General features: G+C 42.9%; 1 protein-coding gene across 3 annotated transcripts in view; it reads left to right on the forward strand.

Annotated features, from left to right (window-relative positions):
* Window positions 1–26,484, forward strand: part of CUL1 (cullin 1) — a 101,426-nt gene that overhangs the window by 15,221 nt on the left and 59,721 nt on the right. For all 3 annotated transcript variants that reach the window (XM_088018504.1, XM_088018502.1, XM_028106180.2), the window contains exon 2: window positions 18,683–18,983. In XM_088018504.1, coding sequence (XP_087874630.1) covers window positions 18,844–18,983 — 140 coding nt within the window. In that variant the 5' untranslated portion in view covers window positions 18,683–18,843. The remainder of the gene's footprint in view (window positions 1–18,682; window positions 18,984–26,484) is intronic.

Raw genomic sequence — 26,484 nt, forward strand, 5'->3', positions numbered from 1 at the left:
CTGTTCTAATAGGTGTGTGGTGATACCTCATTTCAATTTGCATTTCCCTGATGACACATAATCTGGAACATTCTTTCATCTGTTTGTTTGCCATCAGTATATCTTCTTTGGTAAGGTCTTTGGCCCATTTTTTAACCAAGTGGTTCTCTTACTGAGTTTTAAGAGGTCTTTATATATGTTGGTTAGCACTCCTCTATAAAATGTGTCTTTTACAGATATTTCTCTCACCTGTGACTTGTCTTCTCATCCTCTCGACATTCAGGTGTCCTCCACTTTTATTTTTAAGGAAGGTTTTACAAATACTACATGAATAATGTTCAACATATTAAAGATGTCCTAGTATTTATGTATTTAATGGGTTTTAATCATTTTCTGGCTAACATCAGTTGAATTAGATGGCTCTTTAAAGATGACCTACCCCTGAGGCACCTGGGTGGCTCAGTCGTTAGGCATCTGCCTTCGGCTCAGGTCATGATCCCAGGGTCCAGGGATTGAGCCCCGCATCGGGCTCCCTGCTCTGCGGAAAGCCTGCTTCTCCCTCTCCCACTCCCCCTGCTTGTGTTCCCTTTCTCGCTGTGTCTCTCTGTCAAATAAATAAATAAAATCTTTAAAAAAAAATTACCACCTTTACTGTATTTTAGAGGGAAGAAAGCAGGCTATCAATTGGGCAAATTCTGCTGTGTACCAGGCATAGAACTAGGCATTTTGACATCTGATGTTTCTAAATCTCCAGTTGGTATTTGGGTCTTTAATTTAAAATGAGTTAACAGAATTAGAACTGTCATGGCTTCTAAGTGAATCTGATTAGCAGTGCCCACTGGATTTTGGTTCTCTGTAGTGTCTCTTTGTAGTGGTTGGCATAGTATTTTCTCAGTCCCAGCTGGGGGTGATCTGAGTTGGGGAGTCATCTTGATGAGATTGCCAGAGGAACCCCTGGTAGAGGGCAGTAGGAAGCATGAAGGCAGGCAGAATATAGTCAACTTTATACCAGACATTGAATTCAGGGTTACAATAAGTTCAACTCTAAGTCCCGCAGAGAAGTTTTACTAGGAGACCACTGTCGTAAATAATTATCGTTGGTTGTACTTTATTTTTTAATACGGTATGTGGTTTGTTTTGGAAGCTGAAGCATGATGGTTGTCATGTCCATTTTCAGTGATAAGTTTGTAATATTTATGCCTATATGCTGGCTTTAGAATTTAAAAGGAAAGTTCATGCCTTGCTCACACTTTGATTCTGTCATGGTGAATGGAGGTCGTAAGTCAGCACATGATCCCAGCTAGTGCAGGAACCCTCCTGTGACACCAGATACTGGGAGAGGCAGGCTTCTGTTGGATCTCGTAGCAGCGTGGAGTCCAGCATTGTCTCACATCACTTTGAGTGGGCCACTTTCACCTGGCTGTAGCTTGGCTTCTGCTCTTCATCGAAGACCACCGTTTCCTGCGACTGCCGCCATCAGTGACTTCCTCACCATAGACCTTTTCCTTGATTTATCCCAAGCCCTTGACACAGTCAAGGACGAGATGTTTCAAACTGTCCTCCTCTGGCTTCTGTTTTCTGGCTTTCTGGTCCCCCTTAACCCGGGGATTCCCTGCCTCTTGCAGCACTTTTTTGTGGGGGACTCATTTTCCCTGTGCCCTTTAAATAGAAGCTTCAGTCCTCATCTTTATTAAGTTTGTTCTTATGCTTTTAAGATTTTATCTGTCGATGCAAACAACTTACTTTTTTATGAATTACTGAATTCATTTTTTCAGGTGTGATTTCCTTTGGGCTGCAGTTCTGTATTTTTAAATTGCCTTGGGTATTTTCATTTTGGTGTTATTTTTTAAAATCACTTCACATTCAATATATTAAAATTAAGCTCTTCATTTTCCCTCTAGATTTAGGCTTCTTAACATAACATCTCTCTTAATAACATCACCTTTCTCTCATGAGGTTGTTTCTCTTTAACTCCCTTTAACCCCTGGGGTTTTGCCAGCATGAGAACTTGCTCAGTGAGTGTTGAATTTAGTGATATTAAAGATTTCATGTAGACAGATTTATGAGTGTCTGGATGATCATTTCACCTAGAACTGCCATGAGACTTTGTGCTTATAAGTTCGTATTTATTTACAATTATAGTGTTGAGCCTCTGGCTGGCTCAGTCGGTTGAGCATGCGACTCTTGATCTTGGGGTCATGAGTTTGAGCCCCACGTTGGGCGTGGAGCCTACTTAAAAAAAGTACTTTACAATTATATTGTTGCCTAAAGCAACAATACCTAAAGCAGAGGGTGTAATGTTTTGGTAACTTTTTTAATCATGAAAGATGTCAAATAAAGTATAGCAAACATGTCTACCACCGAGAATTTGTTAACATAACACATGTTAGTGTATTTAACATTATTTCCTACTTGAGATCTGAGTGAGTTTTATAACTACTGTAATTCCAAAGTATTGATGAACATACTGTCAATAACTGGCAAAGAGTAATGAAAATATCTGCATTTCTTGGTACATTCAGAGGTATTGCTAAAATTACTGTGATCCATTGCCTACATTCATGATCAGAGGAATTGCCAAGTTTCAGCTAGAGTTGAGTGAAAAATAAATGTAATTTTTTCCCATCTGTAATCACAATGCCCCTGAATTCTGTCCATGACCCGCACTGAAGTCTCACCTCCACCCTCCCCCATAGGGAACATTTTTATTAGTTTCTGGTTTATCATCCCTTTTTTTTTTCTATTTGAAAAAGAAAAATGTGTCTATAAGTGCATGTTGGTATTTACTTCCCTCGTGCACAAAAGGAGCCGTGCTTTTTTCAGTTAATGCGCACACAGACCTCCCTGTGTTACCCGCCAGCCAGCGGAGGTCGCCGCCTGCCTTCGTCACAGCACAGTGCTCCATTGTGTGGACATGCCATCCTTAAGTCCGGTCCCCCGGTGATGGATTTTGGGTGGATTTTCAGGCTCTTGCAGTGACTGAACTCGAGTTTACTACAACCTCTTGTGGGTTTGGGCCACTTTATTCCGGGGATAAAGTGCTAGACGTGCAATTGCTGGCTCAAAGGGTAACAGCATCTGTGAGGTGGTCAGACACAGCCGAGTGACTGTTTGGGTCATGGAGTGTTCCCATCAGCAATAGCTAAGTTTGTCTGAATTTTCAGTGCAAGGTCTGCCAAATTCTGGAATCCAGAGATCAATTTTGGGAAGTTAGAAAGTACAGGTTTGAGAGGCAGGCCTTTGCAGGCCCTGTTCGTTCCTCCCTGTGCACCCATTTGCGGTGCCCCCGCTACCGCAGCACCTGCTGATGGTGGGGGGCTTTGGCGGCTGGCCTGCCTTTTCCCATTGCAGGGAGTTGAGGTCCAGCCTCTCTCTCAGCTCTGATCACCTCCGGGTTTGTTTCTCTGCCTGTAAGTCCTTTTTGATCCCAGGTCCACAGAGCTGTCTGGCTGACGTCTCCAAAGTCCCATCACACGTGTGGCTTCCCTGCTCAGAAACCTTCCAGAGCCCTGCTGCCCCCTCTGAACAAAGGCCTGGCGTCCTGTGCCTGCACACCCACTTTCTGCCTCTGCACACCCCTCACCCATCCTCACGCCACTCGTTTTTCTGCCTCATGCCCTTCATCCCTCGTGAAACACCCTTCCTGTTCTCTCCTGCTGTTCAAATCCCTGTTCATCCCTGAGAAATAGTTCAAAGCTATAGTTCTTATATAGTTCTTCATAGTTCTTATGAAGCCGCCTTGATCCTTGCAGCCAGGATGATTTCTTTCAGACCCGCTGAGCTCATATTGCAGTTTATGTCTATGTCTTTAATGTAGCAGTAAATCATATATGCCATGGGACATCTCCAGTAGCTTCAGCTCAGCTAAGCCTTTTAAGTTACATTTTCACTTGTTCATATATGTTGCAGGGGAATATAAGCCCCTCTATTGGCAGCATCTTAAATAGCAGTCCTGAAAGTACTCTTTGGGATAGAACACTCGATGATACTGCTGTTTGTGCTGAGGGGCCTACTTGTGCGGCACCTGGTCATCCTGTAGAGAGATACATTCCTTTTTTGTGAATGAACTGAATTTGACCCATAAAAATTTATAGCTAGCATGCTTTAAAGATGCCTTTTTTTTTTCTTAACAGCTTTATTGAGGTACAATTCACATGCCATAAAGTTCAGTTGTTTTTAATGTCTAATTCAGTGATTTTTAATAAAAGCTACTGGGTTGTGCAGCCACCACATGATCAATTTTAGAACCTTTCCATCATCTAGGAAAGATCCCGTATACCTATTTGCGGTCACTCTCCATCCCCACCCCCAGGCAAGCAGCACTCTACTGCCTGTCCCTAGGGCTTGCCTGGACTGGACCTTTCATGTAGTAAAGGGAATCACATAATGTATAGTATTTTGCATCTGGTTTTCACTTAGCACGATGTGTTTGAGGTTCATCCATGCTGTCCTGTAGCACATATCAGTACTTCGGTCTTTATTGCCAAATCGTGTTCGTTCTTTTGTATGACTATGACATTTTGTTTGTCCATTCACCTGTTAACTGGACATTTGTGTTGTTCCACTTTTGGGCTATTATAAAAATGTGCTATGAATATTTGTACGTAGGTCTTTGGGTAGACATATGTTTTCTTGTGTTTTGGGTGGATACCTAGCACTGGAATTGGTGGGTCATATGGTAAGTTTATGTTAACTAAACCGGTCTTGTAATGCCCCAAATGTTTAATTACTGGCTTTGAGTAAAGATATAAACAAGGCAATTCAAGCACTTAAGATACATTCAGATCTTAGGAATTTTGGTTTGAGAACTAGCAGAACCCACTCCATGTGGCCATGTGTTTCTATTGCTTCTCTTTCTTTATAGCTATGGATTTAAAGGTTTTGAATGACTTTAAATAAGTAGATAATTCAGGTAATGTCTCTAAAAGCCATGTATTAAGATACTAATTGAAATTTTTTATGCTTGTCAACTGCAATTGTTTGAACATAATTGCAGTTGTTCCCTTAGTTTTATATAGAAATGGAATAATATAGTAAGTATAAAGTTTGCAAGCCTTGAAATTCAGTAATGAAATCATGTAGACTTATCTAAGGTGATAAGTGTCCTTCCTGATAGATGTACAAGTAGAACCCTGATTCTGGAATGTGCAAATTGTTGGCCTGCATTTATAAGGTATTAGCCCCTCTTCTAGCATCTTTAAGATTACTTCTTTTATTTGGGGGGTGGGGTGCGCTGAGGGAGAGGGAGAAAGAGAATCTTAAGCCGGCTCCGTGCCCAGTGCACGGCACAGATGCAGGGCTGGATCTCATGATCCTGAGATCAGGACCTGAGCCAAAATCAAGAGTTGGAGGCTTAACCAACTGAGACACCCAGGTGCCCCAAGATTCCTTCTTGATTAAAAAGGTTACACATTTAGATAGTTAACATTCAAGTACTAATTAATGAATATTCAAATAAAATAGTTTTAAATAAATTTGGGGGTGTAAGTATAAATGTCCATTTCATGAATTTGCTAGCTCTTCCTCGATCTTTTTGTTTGCAGTCAATTGGACTTGTCAATACACATTCATATCATGAAGTTGTCACTTGTCGTTTTGCATGGTTCCTTTCGAAGCCAGGTTGTAATCTCTTGGTGGCATGCTTCTTAAGGAAGTGGAGTAAGAAATTTCTACCCCTCTAAAGAAGCATTGTGGGATGGGGTGATGGAAAGAAGATGGCTTTAGACTCTAAACACTTGGGTCTGAGTCCTTGCTACTTACTTGCCGTGACTTTGGGCAGATTACTTAGTATCTTTGAGCTTGACTTTCCTCACTTGTAAGAGATGGTACCATGCAGAGAATATAGTTACTGTAAGGATTAAATGAGAGTACTAAGGCTGCTGTTGGCACATCCTAGCTTGCAGTAAATATCAGGTCCTTCCTTTCCTTACACAGTTAATAAACTGACCTGGAGTGGTTGCACTTGGTGCACGCTGGGAGTGGTCATGGTTGTGGTGGAGTGTAGACAAAGGTCACTGGAGTTAATTCACTTAACAGAATGAATGGCTCTTTGTGTTTTAGAAAGTAACTCGGGGAGCAGTGTGGAGGGTGCATTGGAGGGGGCAGGACCGGCAACAGCGAGGCCGGTGAACAGGGTTGTATTAGTGACCCAGGTGAGATGACGGAGCTTGGACTGGAGTTGTGTTGTGTACAGAGAGCCTTGCGGATTCTGGAGCTACGAGGGGAGCGTTGATGGAAGTGATGCACAACGGGTGAGGACAGAGGGAGTCGGAGCCAACTTGTCTTTCTCAGCTGGGAAATACAGAAGGGGGGTGGTTGGTTTGAACGTCGAGAGGGCAGTCGGGGGGCTCAGTGTGGCCCTCACGTCACGTGTCCGCAGAGGGCCCCGGGGAGGACAGGGGGAAGGTGGGGCACCGGCTGTTAGGGGGCAGGCGGTGCTTGCATTACCACCTGAGGCTCCTGCTAACCAAGGTGGGAAGAAAGGCCAAGAGGGAGGCGTTCAGTTTTGGACACTACGATCGGGGTGGGGGGAGTAGAGGGGGAAGGAAAGGAGGATGGGGAGCTGGGTTGAGCAGCAGCTTGGAGCTGCAGGTGTGCACAGGGTTGTGTGGCCATCTGTTACCAGGGCAAAGTAGGAGCGCCACACCACCCTGCGCGGGGGGCCAGTCCTCGTCCTGAAATCATCAGAGTGACACTGTAGCCGTGTATCATCACCGTCCCCAACAGAACTGCCTGCAGAGTTCACAGCCGGAAGCTGTAGCCATCTTGCCATGCACTTCAACCCAGGTTGCCTGAATCCGCCTCTTGCCCAGGCACTGCGTACATTTGAAACTTCAGTGGCATTTAATAATTTCTAATAAGACTTAAGAATTTCTCAGCCTGGCAACTTTGCGATCGCAGTTCTGAATGGCATTGAGTACCCTTTCACCTGCCGAATCGTTTTCTTATGTCTTGTGTATCAACTAGATGTTGCTAGAACATCACAGTATGTTCCAGGCGTGTGAGGTACGACATACTACTGCAGGGAAGGCCGGTGAACCCACTTCCCACCTCCCCGAATAGACCGTCGCCAGTGCCGCACCCCCCGCTCCCTGGGAGCTCCCTGTGTGCCCTTCCCTGCAACCATCTTGAATTGCCCTCCCCTCCCATCCTCTTGCTTTTCTTTCTAGTTTTACTTCGTATGTTGTGTAGCTTTGCTCCGATTTTTGTTAGCTTTTTATTCTAGAAAATAGGAACTACAATGTACATATCTGTCACTCAACTTTTTTCCTGCAGTATTTTAGAGCAAATCCCAGGCATCACATCATTTCATGCAGGAGAGAATGGATCTCTACCAAGCATGGTACTTTGTTGTAGTTTTTAAACAATGCATAAGCAGCAACTGACTAGGCGTCACCCACAGGATGGGGTATGATTCTCTTGTTACTTTAAAATATGTGGGTTTGTCCCCTTGAGTAGAGATGTAGTTATGTTCCTTAAAGAATTTACATTCCTATCTGTTCTACGCTGAGGAATTGGGAGGGGAATAAGACATGAGGAGAATACAGGAAGCTAAATTGGTTAGATGTGTGGTAAAGAAATCCTGGGCCCTGTAGGCCAGTCGAGGGCCATGGCCGAGTCTTACAAAGGGGAAGCCGCCCTCCTTCCTGCACTTAGAGGCTTCAGTCCCCTTTGTGTCTCCCAGTGGTCACGGTTGCAAGCCCTGTTTGACAAATTTTAGGTTGCTGGCCATCTTTCTGTCTTCTGAATTAGCACTCCTGGAGCTGCATTGCACATGGTCTCTGCCCAAACCTTACCCCCTCCCCTCCCTTCTCCCCGACCTCACGTCATGGAGCTCCCTGGAGTCTACCCCGTGAATAGGAAACTCCTCTGTAGCCTCTGTCCACATTCCTTAAACTTCCTTGCTCATCCTCAGTCATAAGCCTCCTCGAAGCCAACCTGTGGCTGTTTATATTCTCCCACATTCCGTAAGCCTCCAGGGTGAAGGTGGATCAGTGCTGCAGTCAGAGACTGGCTTTCTGGAGGTGCTGCTGGTTCCCCTCCCTGTGGTGGTCACCTGCTCACCATCACCTTCTGAAGTTCGTTGGACAGTCTGGCATCCAGCCCAGTCCTCCTCTCCTTTCTCGGCACCCCCCATCTCAGGTGGTTCACCACCTGTGCGCACATTGCTCCCTGTGCCTTGGCCCTCACTTCCTTGAGCTCCATTCTGTTCTAGTCCTTCTCAGGCCTGGCCCCCCGGCCTGGGCCTTACTGCCCGGACTGCACTATTTCCCGGTCATCGATCCGACCTCCTGCTGCCAACCACAGCCTTCTGTCCCCCTGACCCTCGCGCTCTTTCTCAGACGTCACACCCCCCCTTCCAGCTTTCCTTACTCCTTCATGGCCAAAATAGTCTGCATCTCTGGCCCTTCCAATGCATTCCAGTTTGATTTCTATCCTTAAAACCACAGTGAGGTGTCACCAGTGACTACATACTAAAGCCAGAAGCTGCATTTCCTCATGATGATGAAAATAATAGCTAGCATTTATTCTCTGCGTTGTCTCACTCTTCCTGACCCCCAGGAGATATATTAAGTGATTTACCTGAGATCATACAAGAAGCAAAGGGCAGAGCCTTTTATATGACTATGATGAGGCCCTGCCGACCATGGCCCTTTCTTCCTGTGGGCCTCCAGGATGGGGTCCTCCCATTGTTTGGGCTGTAACTTTGCAGATACAGACTCTGGTTCCCCATCATCTAGTCAGTTTCCAAGTGTCCTCAGGACTCAGTTTGGGCCCATCTGTTTCTGTAATTTCTCTGACTGACTGGTTCCCAGACTCCAGTAGTGCCTGTCAAAGATGATCTCTCCACAGCCCAGCCTCCTAGGATGATTCACAAGCACTGAGTAAACTGCCTCCCACCAATCTGTTCTTGCTGTTCCTCCTCTACTGTGTTCTAACCTGGTAGATGGTTCCATAGTCCATTTATCATATAGATACATATAGGCGTTTATCGTGCACAGTCAAGTCAGCAGGAGAGAAATCCTTAGAAGACTGCTTGTTCTAGTATCACTTATAACTATTGAAAAATGAACACCTACAAGCTCTTTAACAGGGGACTAGTTTGATGAACCATAGACTTTTAGCTCCAGAAACAAGGAGGTGTATTTCATTAAGTGAAGTGAGGTATATTTCATTATTAAAGAAAAAGTTGCAAAACTGTGTGATTGATTCCAAGGAGGTTAGAAATAAGTAGGGATCAGTGCAGAGTTACCTTAAAAAAAAAAAAAAGCTCTGTTGTTCCTTGAAACATTAGTTTTTTTTTGAAAAACCTGTCCTGAGGTATGTCCAAGAAAAAATACTCTATGGCCAAGTCAGCTTGAGTGGATGGAGATTCATGAGATATGTCCACTTAATAAGGCCTCCGAAGTCTTGTAGCAAACAAAACTATTTTTTTGCTCCCTGTGCCTTGGCCGTCACTTCCTTGAGCTGCATTCTGTTCTAGTCCTTCTCAGGCCTGGCTCCTCAGCCTGGGCCTTACCGCCCAGACTGCACTATTTCCCGGTCATCGATCCAACCTCCTGCTGCCAACCACAGCCTTCTGTCCTACTGACCCTCGCTCATGAAACTTCACGAAAGTTAGCGTTTCCCATAACCTTTGATGTTCTTTCTGTTCAGTTGATGTTCCAGTGAGTGTTCGGTGGAAGACTGTTATAAGTGCTCATTTTAAAAAAAGCCCTTTTATTACTAATGAGACTCTGAATTACTAATATCAAAGAGGATATATTTTTCAGGATTCTTGGAGGTGTTTTATTTAGTTTGCACATCTAATCAATGAAGGAATCTTGTGAACCATTAATCTTGAGAAATGGGCTGTTTGGTTAGTTCACAGTTTGAATTGTTAGAAAGCTTGTTTAATATGGATTCTGTTGCCTTTCATACCCCTTTGGAACAACATAGTCTTTGACAGAAGTCCTTAAATGTACAGCCTCCCTTTTCCTATATTACCTGTTTATTTTGACTCTGTATTCCATCCCACTACCTTATTTTCCTAGGCAGAGATGAAAGTGAAGCGGAATAGTGTGTGTGCCTGTGTTGTGATTTGTTGGGGCTTCACTGGATCCAGCGGGCACTGCCTTTGGTCCCTGCCCATGATGAGTTGTGTTTTGTGCCTTGGTTTCCTGTACAAATCTGCAGATTCTGTGTCTGAAAACTTCAGTGGTACTCCTGGATGTTCATGACTGCTGATGGTAAACCCAGTAATGTCAAGGGTCTACTCTACCAGAGGACTTTTGAAAACGACCTAATTTCCTCTAAGTATAGATTTTTAGTTTTGTCCTTTGTTTTTTATAGCAATTGCCTTTTTGGACCTCCAAAGTTTTTTTGGCTATGTAATATGATTTATTGGGAAAATATTTTTACCCCTTACCTAAAAACCATTTGAAACTGACTTCTTATTAAGTCTGCTTAAGGCTATTGACAGTTTTGATGGCCTGGTCCAGAGATGGAGGCCAGAGAGTTTGTATAGTGGTGTATTTCTGAAATTTCAACATTGACAGTTAAGCCCTTCTTTTATGGGCACCTGTGTCATATGTTATTACTCCAAGCGATCTTACAATCAGTTTAGCTCATCAAACACTTGAGTGGTGCATGAGCAGATTAACCCCCTTGCCCCACCCCACCACCACCACACCCAAGTGGAAAACTATTACTAGAGCATTGTGTGTCCGTTTGGACAGCCTGGTGGATACGAGGTGCCCCGCCTGGGGGCCCCTTCAGGAAGGGCATTGGCAGCGAGCGTGGGCAGTCTGGTCAGCAGGTGCCCCAACTTTCAGCTCTTTCAGGGCCTGCCTCAGCTGCAGAGAGTGGCCTGGCCTGGCCCACTCTCGGCGGCTACGCCCTTGTGTGTGACACTCTGATGGTGGGTGCTTCTCACAGAGCTCCCTCTGGGCCGGGTGCCAGCTTCGGAGGGGCCTGGTCACAGCTCACTCTCTGCCTGATCCTGCTTCCCTCATCACACGGATGTTTCGTGCCTAAGAAGCATCTCCCACCCAAACTTTGTCCCCACATCTGCTCCGGAAAGGCCACCCAGATACCAGCAGGTCGGCTCCTGCTGTCAGCATGTGGTCTGACCTTAAAATTTCTGATATCCTTGCTTGTAATGTTTCCTTTTAAACTTAGTTTTAGACTTCTTTGCTGTAATATTAATAAAAAATGTTTAAGTATATGGGTGTGAGGCTCCCTAGGGGATATTGAAAATACAAAGTAAAGATACCCTCTTTAAACTTCTGGGTTAAATACAGGGCGCTTGGGTGGCTCCGTCGGTTAAGCATCAGACCCTTGATTTTGGCCCAGGTCCTGACCTCAGGGTCGTGAGATGGAGCCCCTTGTCTGGGCTCCACACTGGTTGTGGAACCTGCTTAAGATTCTCTCTCCCCCTCTCCCTCGGCTCCTCCCCTGCCCCACCCCTCCCCTGCATGCATGTGTGAGTTCTCTCCCTCCCTCCCCCCTTTTCCCTCTCTCTCAAAAATAAGTAAGTAAACTTCTGAGTTAAATAGATGAGTACATGTGAATTTTTGAGAACCTCAGATCAACTGTGTATGAATTTGGGGGTACCCAGTGGGGACAATTAGAAAACTGGAACGGGTAGTTTGAAAGCATATTTTGCTTATCTTCCAGCATATTCTGCATATAAACTGAGGTGTGCTGTGGCACAGTTACATGTGTACAACTTGACATAAAGCATGTGTAATACAGTAAACTTGACATTTTAACATGAAAAGGTTGTATTTGACTTGTAGAGTATTAGCAAGTCTTGGAAGATTCCGTACTAGAATCAGAAGTGTAGTAGAGGAAGAAAGAGCTTGTAAAGCACATATTTGGACGCTGATGCTGAACTCGGAGAGTGGAGGTGTTCTAGAGAAAACTCACACTGACCATTTTATTTGGTGTGTTTTAACCTTGCCAGAGGATAAGTGGTGTCTTGACTTTATCCTTTCTGCTGTTCAGTGGTTTTCTTCGTTTAAAAAATGTCAGGCATTTTTTTAAAAGTTGGCTTTCTTAAATTTTAAAATATTTGAATGGATTTAATATTGATACAGCTAGGACTGATTTGTTAGCTCTTTCAAACCATTGGCTGTTTTAATTAGAGCTGTTTGGGTTCCTAAGATTAATAAATAGAAAATTGGTGAATCTGGGTTTTTCCTTTGGCTCTTTTAGTGGTTTCCGTGGGGGGGGGGGTTGGTTTGGTTTTTGCTTTTTGGGGTTTTTTTTTTTTTAAACTTTTTTAAAAAGTTTTTAATTTTAATTCCAGATACAGTGTTGTTAGCTTCAGGTATATATGGTGATTCAACAGTTCTGTACTTCACTCAGTGCTCATCGTAAGTGTGCTCTGTAATCCCCATCACCAGTCCCACCTCCCCTCTGGTGACCGTCAGTCTCTTCTCTGTAGTGAAGTGTGTTTCTTGGTTTCTCTCTCTTTTTCTTTGCTTGTTTTGTTTCTTAATAACCACTTATGAATGATACTGTATGGTGTTTGTCTTTCTCTGGCTTATTTTGCTTAGCATCATACTCTCTAGCTCCATCCATGTTGCAAATGGTAAGATTTTTTTTTCTTTTTTGTGGCTGAGTGATAATTCTGTTTGTGTATGTATGCCACATCTACTTTGTTCATCAGTTGATGGGCACTTGGGCTGCTTCCATAATTTGGCTATTGTAAATAATGCTGCAGTAGACGTAAGAGTGCATGAATCCCTTTGAATTAGCATTTGTGTACTTTTTGGGTAAATACTCAGTAGCTCCATTACTGGATTATAGGGTAGTTCTATTTTTAACTTTTTGAGGAACCTCCATACTGTTACCAGTTCGCATTCCCAACAACACTGCAAGAGGGTTCCTTTTTCACCCCATCCTTGCCAACACCTGTTGTGTCTTGTGTTTTTGATTTTAGCCATTCTGATCGGTAGGAGATGAAATCTCATTGTAGTTTTGATTTGTATTTCCCTGATGATGAATGACGTTGAGCATCTTTTCATGTGTCTGTTCGCCATCTGGTTGTCTCCTTTGGAGAAATGTTTCTTCATGTCTTCTGCCCATTTTTTAGTTGGAATATTTGGGGTTTTTTGGTGTTGAGTTGTATCAGTTCTTCATATATTTTGGATACTACTAACCCTTTATTGGATATGTCATTTGCAGATAATCTTCCATTCGGTAGGTTGTCCTTCAGTTTTCTTGACTGTTTTCTTTGCATGTGGAAGCAGCTTTTTTATTTTTATGTTCCAATATTTTTGGTGTTTTTTTTTGTTTTTGTTTGGTTTGGTTTTTTTGCTTTTATTTCCCTTGCCTCAGGAGGCCTATCGAGAAAAATGTTGCTATGGCTGATGTCAGAGAAATGACTGCCTGTGTTCTCTTCAAGGATTTTTATGCTTTCAGGTCTCGCATTTAGGCCTTTAATCCATTTTGAGTTTATTTTTGTGTATGGTGTAAGAAAGTAGTCCAGTTTCCTTCTTTTGCACGTAGCTGTCCTGTTTTCCCAACACCATTTGTTGAAGAAACTGTCTTTTTCCCATTGTATATTCTTGCCTCCTTTGTTGAAGATTAATCAACCATATAATTGTGGGTTTATTTCTGGGTTTTCCATTCTAGGCCACTGATCTGTCTGTCTTTGTGCCATTACCATACTGTTTTGATCACTTTGTATAACTTTGTCATATAACTTGAAGTCTGGAATTGTGATACCTCCAGTTTTGTTTTTCTTTTTCAAGACTATTTTGGCTACTTGGGGTCTGTTGTGGTTCCATACAAATTTTAGGATGGATTGCTCTAGTTCTGTGAAAAATGCATTGGTATTTTGATAGGGATTGCATGAAATCTGTAGATTGCTTAGGTAGTTACAGGTATTTATTTTAACAATATTTGTTCTTCCAATCCATGAGCGTGAGATGTCTTTCCATTTGTGTTGTCTTCAGTTTCTTTCGTCAGTGTTTTATGGTGTTCAGCGTACAGGTCTTTCACCTCTTTGACTAAGTTTATTCCTAGGTATTTTTATTATTTTTGGTGCAGTTGTAAATGGGCTTGTTTTCTTAATTTCTCTTCTGCTTCATTATTAGTGTATAGACATGCAACAGATTTCTGTATATTGATTTGCTAAATTTACTGCGTTCATTTATCAGTTCTAGTAGTTTTCTTATGGGGTTTTTAGGGTTTTCTACCTATAGTTATCATGCCATCTGCAAATACCGAGTGTTTTACTTCTACCTTGCCAACTTGGATGCTTTTTATTTCTTTTCCTTGTCTGATAGCTGTGACTAAGACTTCCAGTACTATGTTGAATAAAAGTGGTGAGAGTGGACATTCTTGTCTTGTTCCTGACTATAGGGGAAAGACTCTCAGTATTTCCCCTTTGAAGATGCTGTTACCTGTGGGTTTTTCACAGACGGTCTTTATTACATTGAGATCTACTTTGTTAAGGATTTTTATCATGAATGGATGTACTTTGTGAAATGCTTTTTCTGCATCTACTGAAATGATAATATGGTTTTTATCTTTTCTCATTGATGTGATGTATCATGTTGGTTGATTTGCGAATACTGACATTAGTTTCCCTATTTATTGACACCTTACAAATGAAAGAACCTAAAATTCAGACTAGAGTATGGGGAATCCTGGCTTTTGAGAATCCAGGGGTCTGCCTGTGGTTCTGCCACTTTCTAGCATTATAACCTTGGTCAGGTTTGATTGCTTCTCTGACTCAGGTTTTTTTTAACTGTAAAAGGAAGGGCCAGAAATATGTTTAAGGTTAACCTCTAATCCTATTGTAATTGGCTCTTATGAGCAAATATTTTTGGTACATAAATGTGTGGTACATAAATTTTCCAGTGTACAGGTCTGTCACCTACCAGAAGTTAATGGGTTAGCTTTTCAGGAAGGTGCTTTATTCCACAGCATAGTGCTGTGCCTGTTCTGATTTACTATTAATAGTACATAAGGCAGTCCCTGGCACATGGTAGTTTCCTACTAAATATTTGTTAAATAAAATATTAATGATCACTGAATTTCTAGAACTTTTCTAAGTCTGTTTAAACACCATGTTAAAATATGTATACATTTGCAATGACCAGAATAATACACAACATTACTAAATGAGACAGGAAGAAATAAATTTTAGCCTAAAATCTAGTGTTTGAAGGAAAAAATTTAGAAGAAACAAGATAGAATTTAATGGAGATTCTAAAGGGGGATTTGGGGGCAAGTTCAGATGCTTTCTAATAGTGATATTTCCTTATTTTTAAATCCTTTAAAAACATCCAGCTTTTTAACTCCTTGGTTTATTATTTCATTTATTCATACAAAACACTGACCTCTGCACCAGGCTCTGAACTAGGTTCTCAGGATACCATGGTGAGCCAAAAGAGATGGTCTCTGTGTCATGGATCCTTCTCACTAGAGAAGGGAGGAATCGCGACAGGGAATTAACCAGGAATAAGCGTAAGAAGGGAAAGTCCCATGAAGTGGGCTAACCTTCTCTGGGACTTCTAGTGAGTCTGACCGGCTGGACGGAGAATGAGCACAGGGGCTCTCTAGCACAAGCAGCAGCAGATGCAGTGATCCTCGGGAGTGGGGAGCAGACTGGCACAGCTGGGAAAGGTGGGGAAAGCCTGCGTGGCTGTGCCCAAGGGGACGAAGGGGAGTTTTGTAAGAGACACACAAAGAGATAGAAAGGTCCCGTCGTAGAGAGTGAACGGCTTGTGCAGCCGTGGCCGCCAGGGCTCCAGGCAGGGCAGGGCCCAGGTAGGGCTGGCTCCGGGCAGGGCAAGGGTCCAGGCAGGGCTCTGGGCAGGGCAGGGTCCAGGCAGGGTCTGGGCAGGGCTGGCTCTGGGCAGAGCTCCGGGCAGGGTCTGGGCAGGGCAGGGCCCAGGTAGGGCTGGCTCCGGGCAGGGCAGGGTCCGGGCAGGACTGGCTCCAGGCAAGGCAGGGTCCGGGCAGGGCTGGCTCCTGGGCCAGGGCTGCGGTCCTTGCTCAGGTGCACAAGGGGCTGTCGCTTTTGTGCTTGACTGTGTTGGTGTTGGGGGGTGGTGTGGAAATGATTAATCTCCTATAAAACAACTCAGTAAATTGTTTCAAGTTTTCCCAAAGAGAAGAGAAGATCTGGGAGTGCCTTGTTCAGGATTTCCCTGCCTCCGACACCAGTTTGACTCCCTGTTGCTTTTGGGGTGATGCCTAATCAGATTTCTAGTTTTAGACTCAGCTGCTGTGTGAAGCCTCGAGGGGGTGAGTCAAGGGGAGGGGCGCTCTGGGAGTCCAGTGTAGACAGCTCAGACTGCAGCCCGGTGTGCAACGACGCGGATGATGACCATGACGATGGTGATGTCATCGTCCTCATCGTCCGCTGGGAGAGGAAATGGAGGCAGTGAGTGAGTGGATGTGACATGACCCTAGAGGTTAAAATCAGTAGCCCTAGAATGTGAAAGAATAGGAAGGAGGCATTAGAATTATTCCCAAGTTTCTGACACGTGGATACATGGAGCTGCCACTTACAGAGATGGGCAGCCACAGTGAACGGTGGAGCTGGGGACAGTCCCTGATTTCAGCCGTAGACCTGAGGGGTGTGTGACATCCAGGAGGGGACTGAACTAGACGCTCAGATGTAGAGCCAAGCCTGGACTTCAGAGAAGCCGGCTGGTCTGGAGATACACTTCGTGAGTCACTGGCATGGGAGGTTTGAAGAAGGAAGGTTGATGGTGGCTCCATAGGAATCCATTTACTTGAAGTTACTTTTAGGGTGCCCAGTGGAAATGATAGGGTGAGGAAGAGGTGAAAATGGGAGGAATGGAACATTTTTCTCAGTTGCTGCTAGAAATTAGAAGAGAAGAAAAAGGAGTAAAAGAGCATCTAGAGAGGCTTATCTAAGATAGAATTAACTGTGTGAGTCTGGGGAATTTAAGTGATAATTTCCCCTTAGGGGAAAATTAAGTGTGAGGAAGGAGTGCAGGCTTAACTAGGTAATGATACCAGGCGGTAGGTACTACGAGTCCCAGCCTCACTATCCAGTCGGGTATAGGCCTGATTCCCCCCGAGGTAGATGATGGAAGGAAAGGCAGATTGCACGTGTATTTAGGGAACATTTGCAAAGCGGTTGCTGAGTTGTTGGTTTCCTTAAAACTTGAGGGAATTCTTGTGTTAGCGATCTTTGTATTCTGCATTTGAACATACTTCTTTGAATGGATGATGTAAAATACTTTCAGGATCAAGAACGGGATTGTGGTTTCATAAAATATTAGGTCCCAAAGCTTAGATTATAAGTATTAGAGATGATTTAGTTTTCAGTAGTTCAGACTTGATCCACAAGCATGAGCTGCATTCTCCTTAAATGTACCTTAGTCTAGGGAGAGCTCTGTGATGCCATGAAAGATGCAGGATGCCCCCAGTTCCTTGCAGAGCTCAAACCTGAATTGGCAGGCTTTGACAACCCATCCTTATTGCTCCAGACACCGTTCACCTCCCAACATTTATTTTATGGAGCCATTAAAATAATTCATTGTTTCTTAATTTTACAGTAGGAGTACTCATTTAACAAGCTCCACATTTTGATGTGATAGACACAGACGATCCGTAAGGTGTGACCATAGTATTGCATACGGAGGAATACTGAGTTAACATGATACTGAATACGTGAGGTCCTTTATCTGTGGATCCCGAGACCCTAAAGCATTATCACTTATATTTTGTAGTAGCCTTATACCCTTGGAAATAATAGCCAGTATTATTTGTTAAGCATTTACTCTGTTAAATATTGCATATGCGTTGTGTCACTTAAGTTTCACAGTAACTGTCTGAAGAAAATGATTGCCCCCCCCCTTTTGTAGATTCAGAAATTGAGGCTTAGAGAAGTGAGAAGTGTGAAGTACCTTACCCAAGACCTCATACCCAGTAGGTGTGGAGCTGAGCTTCAAACCCCAGTCCCTGAATTTAAGGAACATCTTAAATTTGATGATTCTTGGGGCGCCTGGGTGGCTCGGTCGATTGGGTGTCTGCCTTCGGCTCAGGTCATGATTCCAGGGTCCTGGGATCGAGCTCCACATCGGGCTCCATGCTCAGCGGGGAGTCTGCTTCTCCCTCTGCCTGCCTCTCTGCCTACTTGTGCTCTCTATCTCTCTGTCAAATAAATAGTCTTAAAAAAAAAATTTTTTTTTTTGATGATTCTTGCCAAATTCCCTTCTGAAAGGGAGTGACCATTTCCCTGCACCTCAGCCTCACCAACATCTGCATCTTTGCAAAGTGCTAAGTGAAAAATTCTTAAAATTCACAGATAACCAGTGAGGCTGGTTTTTCCTACTTTTTAGGTATTTGGGTTTCCCTTTCTGGGAGTTTCCTTTGGGTTTCTCTTTGTAATTGTTATGTGGGTCAAGTCGTATAGTTTAAGTTTTGATACCTCAGAAGGCAAAGAAAGGCTACAGTGTTTGTTGTGCTTACGCAGTTTCACCCAGCTTCTCTTGTGAGCACTTTTCTTGAGTTCATAGGATTCCGAACTAAATCTCTTAAGTAAGCATATTTCTGTATGTAGATCGTATGAGTTTGTTTCCACAGAGAAAGAGAAATATTCTCTAGATTAGCGTGGTACCCTCTCATGCCTACAGACAGTGTTTCTATCTGTGTGGCAGGCACCCTGTTACCCACCCCAGGATGTCAAGAAAGAATTCATTAACTTGCTTTATTTCTTCTTCAGGTTTGCCTGCAATGAGATTTCATTCTCTACATTTAAAGGACATCCTTTCTGAGCTGCTGTGAATAAATTTGGAATGATACTCTATATTTTCATCTAATGGAGAATTAGCTGTACCTTGCATAAGGATTGCTACACTGGACGACTTCAGAATATTACTCACAATGTCATCAAACAGGAGTCAGAATCCCCATGGACTGAAGCAGATTGGCCTTGACCAGATATGGGACGACCTCAGAGCTGGAATCCAGCAAGTATATACCAGACAAAGTATGGCGAAATCCAGATACATGGAACTCTACACGTATCCTACTGCTTGAGCTGAAATTAATTTGCTTAGAATTTTTATTATTCACTAGTATGATCTGTGAATTGTTAGAAGTTTTACATTGTGTTTTCTCTTTCCAGCTCACCCTGTGATATAATTAGAGTTCTTTTTGTAGCTTTAAAAATTAACTCACTCTTTTAAGTTTTTTGACCAGAGGTAAAATTGGCTAGTTGGTTAGTCTAAAACAATGCTGTTCAGTGTAGTAGTTACTCGCTCCCTGTGGCTGTTTACATTTGCAGTCACTTAAAATGAACAGTTCCTAAGTCATGGTTTCTGTATTTCAAGTGCTTGGTAGGTGGCAGACAACTTGTGTCATTGCAGAAAGTTCTGTTGGACCGTGCTGGTTAAAGCAGGGGAACGTTGGTTTCTGTATTGTCTGTGGCCACCTTCGTGCTTCGGGGGCTGAGCAGAGTTGTTGCATCAGAAATGGTCTGGTCCCCAAAGCTAGAAATATCTGCTGTCCGGCCCTTTATGGGAGCAGTTTGCTGACCCTCCTCTAAACAGTTACCACATAGAGCAAAACATTTTATTGTTAGGACCTTGTTTTACAAATATGGTATTAAAGTATTTCACTCACTCATTATGTGATCCGTGGTGTGTGCAAGGGACTGTCTGAATGTCACAAAGGTCATGAGGGTGTAAACGTTGTAGCTCCTGTTCTCCATTATGTACTTGATGATACACTTTTTCACTTGCAGAGTTTCTTGATTCCAACCAAATATAAGAAATGGAAACTTAAGCTAACTTTACTAGAGAGCAGGTGGCTACTGATTGGCTGGTTCTAGTAGTTTATAAAGTTGCTAGTTCAATGCAGATTTAAGTGTAAATTTTTAGTATGTATCAGTAATTGTCAAACTTGGTTTTGTGATATTACAGTATACCCTCAGCTCGGCTGATTATTTTAGAATCTTTCCCCCCAAATTAGCATTACTTTAAATAGATATGAAGCTACATGTCTAGCTCAAAATTAACTTAAACGTTATTAGAGTACACGTTCAGATGTGCATGTACATTTACATTGTTAAAAAGCAGCCTGAGATAGACTTCACATACTATAAAATTCACCTTTTTTTTTTTTTTGGCACCCCTGGATGAGCGTGAAAAAAATTAACCCTTCTTTAAAGTGATTTTTTAGTGTATTCCCAAAACTGTGCAACCATCAACATTATCTAATTGTGGAACTTTTCCATCACCCCCAAAAGAAGACATTACCCATTAGCAGTCACCTTCCATTCTCCCTCCCCTCGGTCCTGGCAACCACTAATCTACTTTCTGTCTCGATGCATTTGCCTACTCTGGACATTTTAGATACATGGAATCATACAATATATATAGCCTTTTGAGACTGGCCTTTTTGACTTAGCATAGTGTTTTGTCTTCATCCTTGTTGTATTGTGTGTCAGCACATCATTTGTTGGCTGAATTATCTGGACAGATGCTGCTTTTTTTTTTTTGGTAGATATTTATTTGTTGGTTGGTTGGTTTGACAGCGTGTGTGTATGCAAGCAGGGGGAGCAGCAGAGGGAGAAGGAGAAGCAGACTCTCCACTGAGCAGGGAGCCCAATGTGGGGTCCTATCCCAGGACCTGGGATCATGACCTGAGCTGAAGGCAGACGCCCAACTAACTGAGCGACCCAGGTGCCCCTAGATACTGCTTGTTTATCCACTTATCAGTGACGGGACATCTGGGTTGTTCTCACCCTTTGGCTGTTAATGAACAATGATGTTATGAATATTGTAGGTGAATTTTTGTGTGGACAGGTGTTTTCAGTTATCTTGGGTAGAGAGCTAGGAGTGAGATTGCTAGGTCATAGGCCACAGAAAACCTTCAAGGATAGACTCTTAGACAAATGAGAGGACATTACTCCACTCAAGAGGGTAGTGGCTTGCTTAGGTGTACGACCTTTGTTTTTTTCATCCTTAAGTAATACAACCGAAAGTGATGACTCCAGTGGTGAGACAGGGTCTTTGGCTGGATTTCTGGTGTGCAAAAAAACCAGGGAGCCCTGGTGTGGAGACCACGGCCATTTAATTGCTGATCTGTCTCTGGGGAATTTCTTAGTATGTCATTTTTGGCTAAATCAGATTGGGCCTTTGTCCATCAGTATTAGGCTCTTAGAACGCTGAGAATGTACAGACTTTGCTTGCAGCAATTACTGAATTCTTGTATTCTACAAATAATTATGTGTAGTTGTTCTGCAGTTTTAAAATTTTTTTTAGGAATGCTACTCTTCAATTGAGTATTCTTTTCCTTCCAGTTTTGTCCTGAGAACATAACAGCTTCATACATTTATTAAGAGAGGAGAGTCTAGCCTGAGTCTAAAATATTTTACTTTCATTCTTTAGATATTTATGAATACCAGCTACAGTTTGAGTCTCATGGGTCAGGCACTGTGCTAAGAGCCATCTTCACCTTCTTCAAGGCTCACGTCACCCCTGAGGGTTGGTGGGAGTAACTCTCTGTTGGTGTCAGAAACCAGTTCTCCAAAGGCTTGTGTGACTTGCCTGATTGTTAACAGCAACCACAGTAGATGGCCTGTACTAAGATTGCTCAGTAGTCTGACCCTCGAGCCTACCTTGATCCACTTACTGCCTTCACATGTTGTATCTGAAGGAATCACGTTTCTCAAAGTATTTTCTATATTTTCCTCATGAAGTTCCACAGAAGAGTGTTTTGAACTTACTATGTTAACCTTTGGGATACAGGCGCAACAGTAGAATGTCTACTTGTATTTATTATTGCAAATCATAAAATCCACTCCCCCCTCGCCTCCATTTTCAGTGTCAGTGTTGTTGTTGTCATAACTAGAACTTTGGGGCGCCGGACATACCTTTCTAGAGCACATCTTCACTTCTGTTGAAGTTCTCTAAGACAGCGCTGTCTGAAATGCCGCTGCAAGCCCAAGCCCCGCCTCAATTTGTGTGATGCGGCAGATTTTTTTAAAGTTTTCTCTCTGGGTGTGTATTCAGTCTCCCGTGTAACCACTTACTGAACCGCCTCTTAAAATATATCTCCCATGGGCTGGTTTGCAGCGACATCTAACACTTGAGATTGTCAGGTTCCGTTTCAGGTTAGCAGATGCTTTGGGTCCCGGGAAGAAGGAGCAGACTGTGCACCTCACTATTTACTCTTGAGAGCCAGACAAGCCTTGTCCGTCGTCGCTGAAGGAGAATGAGTTAGAAACGGGGGAGAGGGAAAAGCTAGTTGAGAGAAAAGAGGGATCCCTTTTCTTCCTGACTCTGGCTGGTAGCTAACACCTAGATTTTTACCCTTTGTTTACCCTGGAGAAACATATGTGACATGTTTTCTAGAGAAAGTGTCCTGCTTCTGAATGTGAAACAAATATGCTTAGAGCCTTATTATACAGTGTAAACATTTTTCTTGACTTTTAACTCAGAATCGCAAAGGAAAGAGAAGGGTATTTTGGGAAAGAAAAAAGTCCCAGAGCATCTGCAGTCAGAAAGATCTCGTTCAGTCTACTTTGTTTCCAGCCACTGCTCAAAGGCTTCATTTTTCTTCTAAAGTTTTAGCCTCAAGCCCTTGCTCCTCACTGCATGTCTGCCTGTCCGATGCTTCGTCTCTTCAGTTCTAACTTTCTGTGATGTCTTACGTACTATGCAGTTGACCCTTCAACAACATGGGATTTAGGGGCATTGACCTTCCATGCAGTCAAAACTCTGCATACAACATGACTCCCCCAAAAACGTAATAGCCTGTTGACTGGAGACCTTACTGATAACATGAACAGTCATTTAACCCATATTTTGTATGTTCTATGTGTTGTTTACTATGTTCTCACAACACAGTAAATTAGAGAACAGAAAATGTTATTAAAAAAATCATAAGGAAGAAAAAATACATTCATAGTACTGTACTGTATGTATTGAGAAAACATCCACATTTAAGTTGAATCCACCCTCCACAGTTCAAACCCCTGTTGTTCAAGCAAGGGTCAACTGTAGTTACAATACGGTAACTTTTTTTTTTTTTTGGTAGTAAAATAGAGTGCATTCTTTGCAGGTGGCTATGGAACAGTCAAGTGGGTAAATAATAGTAGGTGTTCTTTCTTTTGAACTTGAAATAGGTAATGTAATTTCTTATTCCATTGATCGACACCATTATATTTCGGGAATGCAGGATGATGTTGTGGCATAACTGAGAGCCGCCCATGTGATTGAGTCTGCCCGCTGGGCCATGTGGTTGAAGTTTCTGTTTTTGCCAGGCCACAGATCTACCTGCCCCTCGTTTCTAGGTCAGAATTCTTTTTTGTTTTGGTCAGCATACACCTCAAGTCATGATTTTTGCCTTGGAATCAAAAGAAACCTGCACATTGATGTCTTTTTTTTTTTCCTTACGCCTGCAAGTTCTCATCAACGTTGAAGTTTTTGGTTTTTTAAACCCTGTAGTGCTGGGGCACCTGGGTGGCTCAGTTGGTTGGGCGACTGCCTTCGACTCAGGTCACGATCCTGGAGTCCCGGGATCGAGTCCCATATTGGGCTCCCTGCTCAGTGGGGAGTCTGCTTCTCCCTCTGACCCTCCCCCCTCTCATGCTGTCTCTCTCTATCTCATTCTCTCTCTCAAATAAATAAAATCTTAAAAAAAAATTAAAAAATAAACCCTGTAGTGCTGTGGGCTGAAACAGTTTATTCTGGGGTGTTTTTTTTTGAAGTCTTCTTTTTCCCCAACCAGTACACTAGGAATCACATTCCTGTTTCCTAGTCTTGGCTGTCTACCTCGCGGGAGGTTACAACATAAGCATACTCAGGATTCATATTTAATCTCCGTCCTGATGTTCTATGACACAGTTCACAATCCCTGGAGTTGGGGGCCCTTTTTCACCCAGAGTAAATCTGAGCCGTGGGCCGCCTGCAGCAGACGCTCTGCAGGGATAACGTGCCAGGACGTGCTGGTCCTGCTGCTGCTCAGTCCCTGCCAGTTGTGCAGTCGGGTCTCAGCTCAGCTGCTGCCATCGCTCTCCTCAGCTGGACACACTTAGCCCCCCGCCGGCTCTCCCACGGGAGCTGTGGGCACTAGGGGAATAGTCCAGGTGGTGGCCTTTCTACCCCCTTCACCGGCCTGCTGCAGACTTCTCTGTTATAGAAACTCAGACTCTCACAGAAAAGCAGATCAAGCCAAAAAAAATAACAAATTCTTTTCACAGTACATTCATGATGATCCATGTCTACTTTGAAATAACCATCTAACCCAACGAATGTATTTGGACATTTTCATGTTTGTTTGTTTGTTTTAAGATGTTATTGATTTATTTATTTGAGAGAGGGAGAGAGCACCAGTAGGGGTGGGGGAGGGGCAGAGGGAGAAGCAGGCTCCCCGCTGAGCAGGGAGCCCCATGTGGGACTCGATCCCAAGACCCCGAGATCATGACCTGAACCACCCAGGCGCCCGTGGACATTTTCATCTTGTACTTTTTTTTTTTTTTTAGTAATCTTACTTTGATATGTTTTTGTTTACCTATTGAACATGGTTTATATCAAATAAACTTAAGCATAAAGGTATTTTCTAATTTTTCCAAATGTAAGCTACTATTCTCATATATATTTTTCCGTGCTTTGAAAGTAAGGCTCTAAAGGACATAACTGATTCACAGAAGAAATGCAAATGACAAAATATCCCACCTCATAATTTTTGAAGAAATGAAGAATGAGAGGTGCGTGGGTGGCTCAGTCAGTTAAGTGTCTGCCTTAGGTTCAGGTCATGATCCCACGGTCCTGGGCTCAAGCCCCATGTTGGGCTCCGTGCTCAACAGGGAGCCTGCTTCTCCTCCTGCCCCTCCCCCTGCTCGTGTTTTCTCTCCCTCCCTCTCTCTCTCAAGTAAATAAAATCTTTGAAAAAAAGAAATAAATTTTTTTAACCAAAACTGGAAAGTTTTAAAAAGAAGTAATTATAACCAGTGTTGGCAAAGAGTGCGGGGGAGATGAGTTCCTGTAGTTAGATGGAAATGTTAGTTTGCTGTGATCTTTCTTGAGAGAAATTTAGAAATACAAAGACCCAAATGTACTTTAGCCCGATGTTTCGTTTTGTTTTAATTTTTAATTCCGTTCTAAGGAAATAGTGATATTCAAATGTATGTGCAAGGCTATTAGAAATATTTTAGTAATAGGAAACAGGGGAAAACAACCTTAGTATTCATCACTAAGGATGAAGTGGTATTTAAAGGTTATAAATAGCCAGTAAAAATACATTGAAGAGTATTCATTGACATGTAATAATATCTGTAACAAGGGAGAAGCAGGATACAAAGTGGCACTTGTCCCATGAACCCTCAGCACACCCTCTCTGCTTCTGAAAAACAACATAGCACCGTATTGAAAGTAGCTCTCCATAGGTATTGGACTTATAGGTGATACGTTTTTTTAAAAATTTATTTATTGAGAGAGCTCACACATGCTTGCACACAGGGTGGGGAGGAAGAGGGAGAGAATCTCAAGCAGACTCCATGTTGAGCGAGGAGCTGGACACAGAGCTCAATCCCATGACCCTTAGATCATGACCTGAGCCAAAACCAAGAGTTGGATGCTTAACTGACTGAGCCATTCAGGTGTCCTGATATTTTTTTTTATAGATAAGTTTTAAAATGCTCTTCTGTGCTTTTTAGATTTTCGGTATAGAAAATGCATATTAAAATACGGAGCACCTGGGTGGCTCAGTTGTTAAGCATCTGCCTTCAGCTCAGGTCATGATCCCGGGGTCCTGGGATCGAGCCCCGCATCGGGCTCCCTGCTAGGCCGGGAGCCTGCTTCTCCCTCTCCCACTCCCCCTGCTTGTGTTCCCTCTCTAGTGGTCTTTCTCTGTCAAATAAATAAAATCTTTAAAAAAAAAAAATAGTTTATTATTTGTTTTTATTATGCAAATATAGGTCCTAGTTATACTTGTAAAATGCTGCCTTTCACTACCTGACCTTATACTATTAAAAAAGTTTTTAGGATTGACAAATTATATTTATCTTTTGAGAGAGAACCCACAGTAATTATATTGCATATAGTTGCCCCTAGAAGCAATTTTTTTGTTTATTAATATAAACATGATATGTTCAGGTTTTTTCCTTCTAAATTTTGAAGATTTATTTATTATTTTGAGAGACAGCTTGTGCACAAGCAGGGGGAGGGGCAGAGAGAATCTTGAAGCAGACTCCCTGCTGAGCGTGGAGCCTGAGTCCGAGCTCGGTCTCAGGACGAGCCAAAAGTCAAGAGTCAGACACTAAACCAGCCGAGCCACTCAGGCGCCCTTCCTTCTAAATTTGATTCATGGTACACCTCGAGCATTTTCAAACCCATTTATGTTAATCCCAATCAGATGCAGGCAGACATTGCTTTTGAAATATGCTGTGGATGTGGATTTGCTTTATATGGAACCATACCTAACAACAGCCTAGTGAGAGAACTCAATTCCCTTACAACTTTACAGACCAACTCTACCAAATGGTGGGTGGTCTTGGGGCTCTTGCGTATTTGTACA

Source organism: Eumetopias jubatus, unplaced genomic scaffold (genome assembly GCF_037043125.1).
Source record: "Eumetopias jubatus isolate StellerSeaLion01/CBP00866 unplaced genomic scaffold, mEumJub1_p1.0 scaffold_14, whole genome shotgun sequence".
Classification (NCBI taxonomy): domain Eukaryota; kingdom Metazoa; phylum Chordata; class Mammalia; order Carnivora; family Otariidae; genus Eumetopias; species Eumetopias jubatus.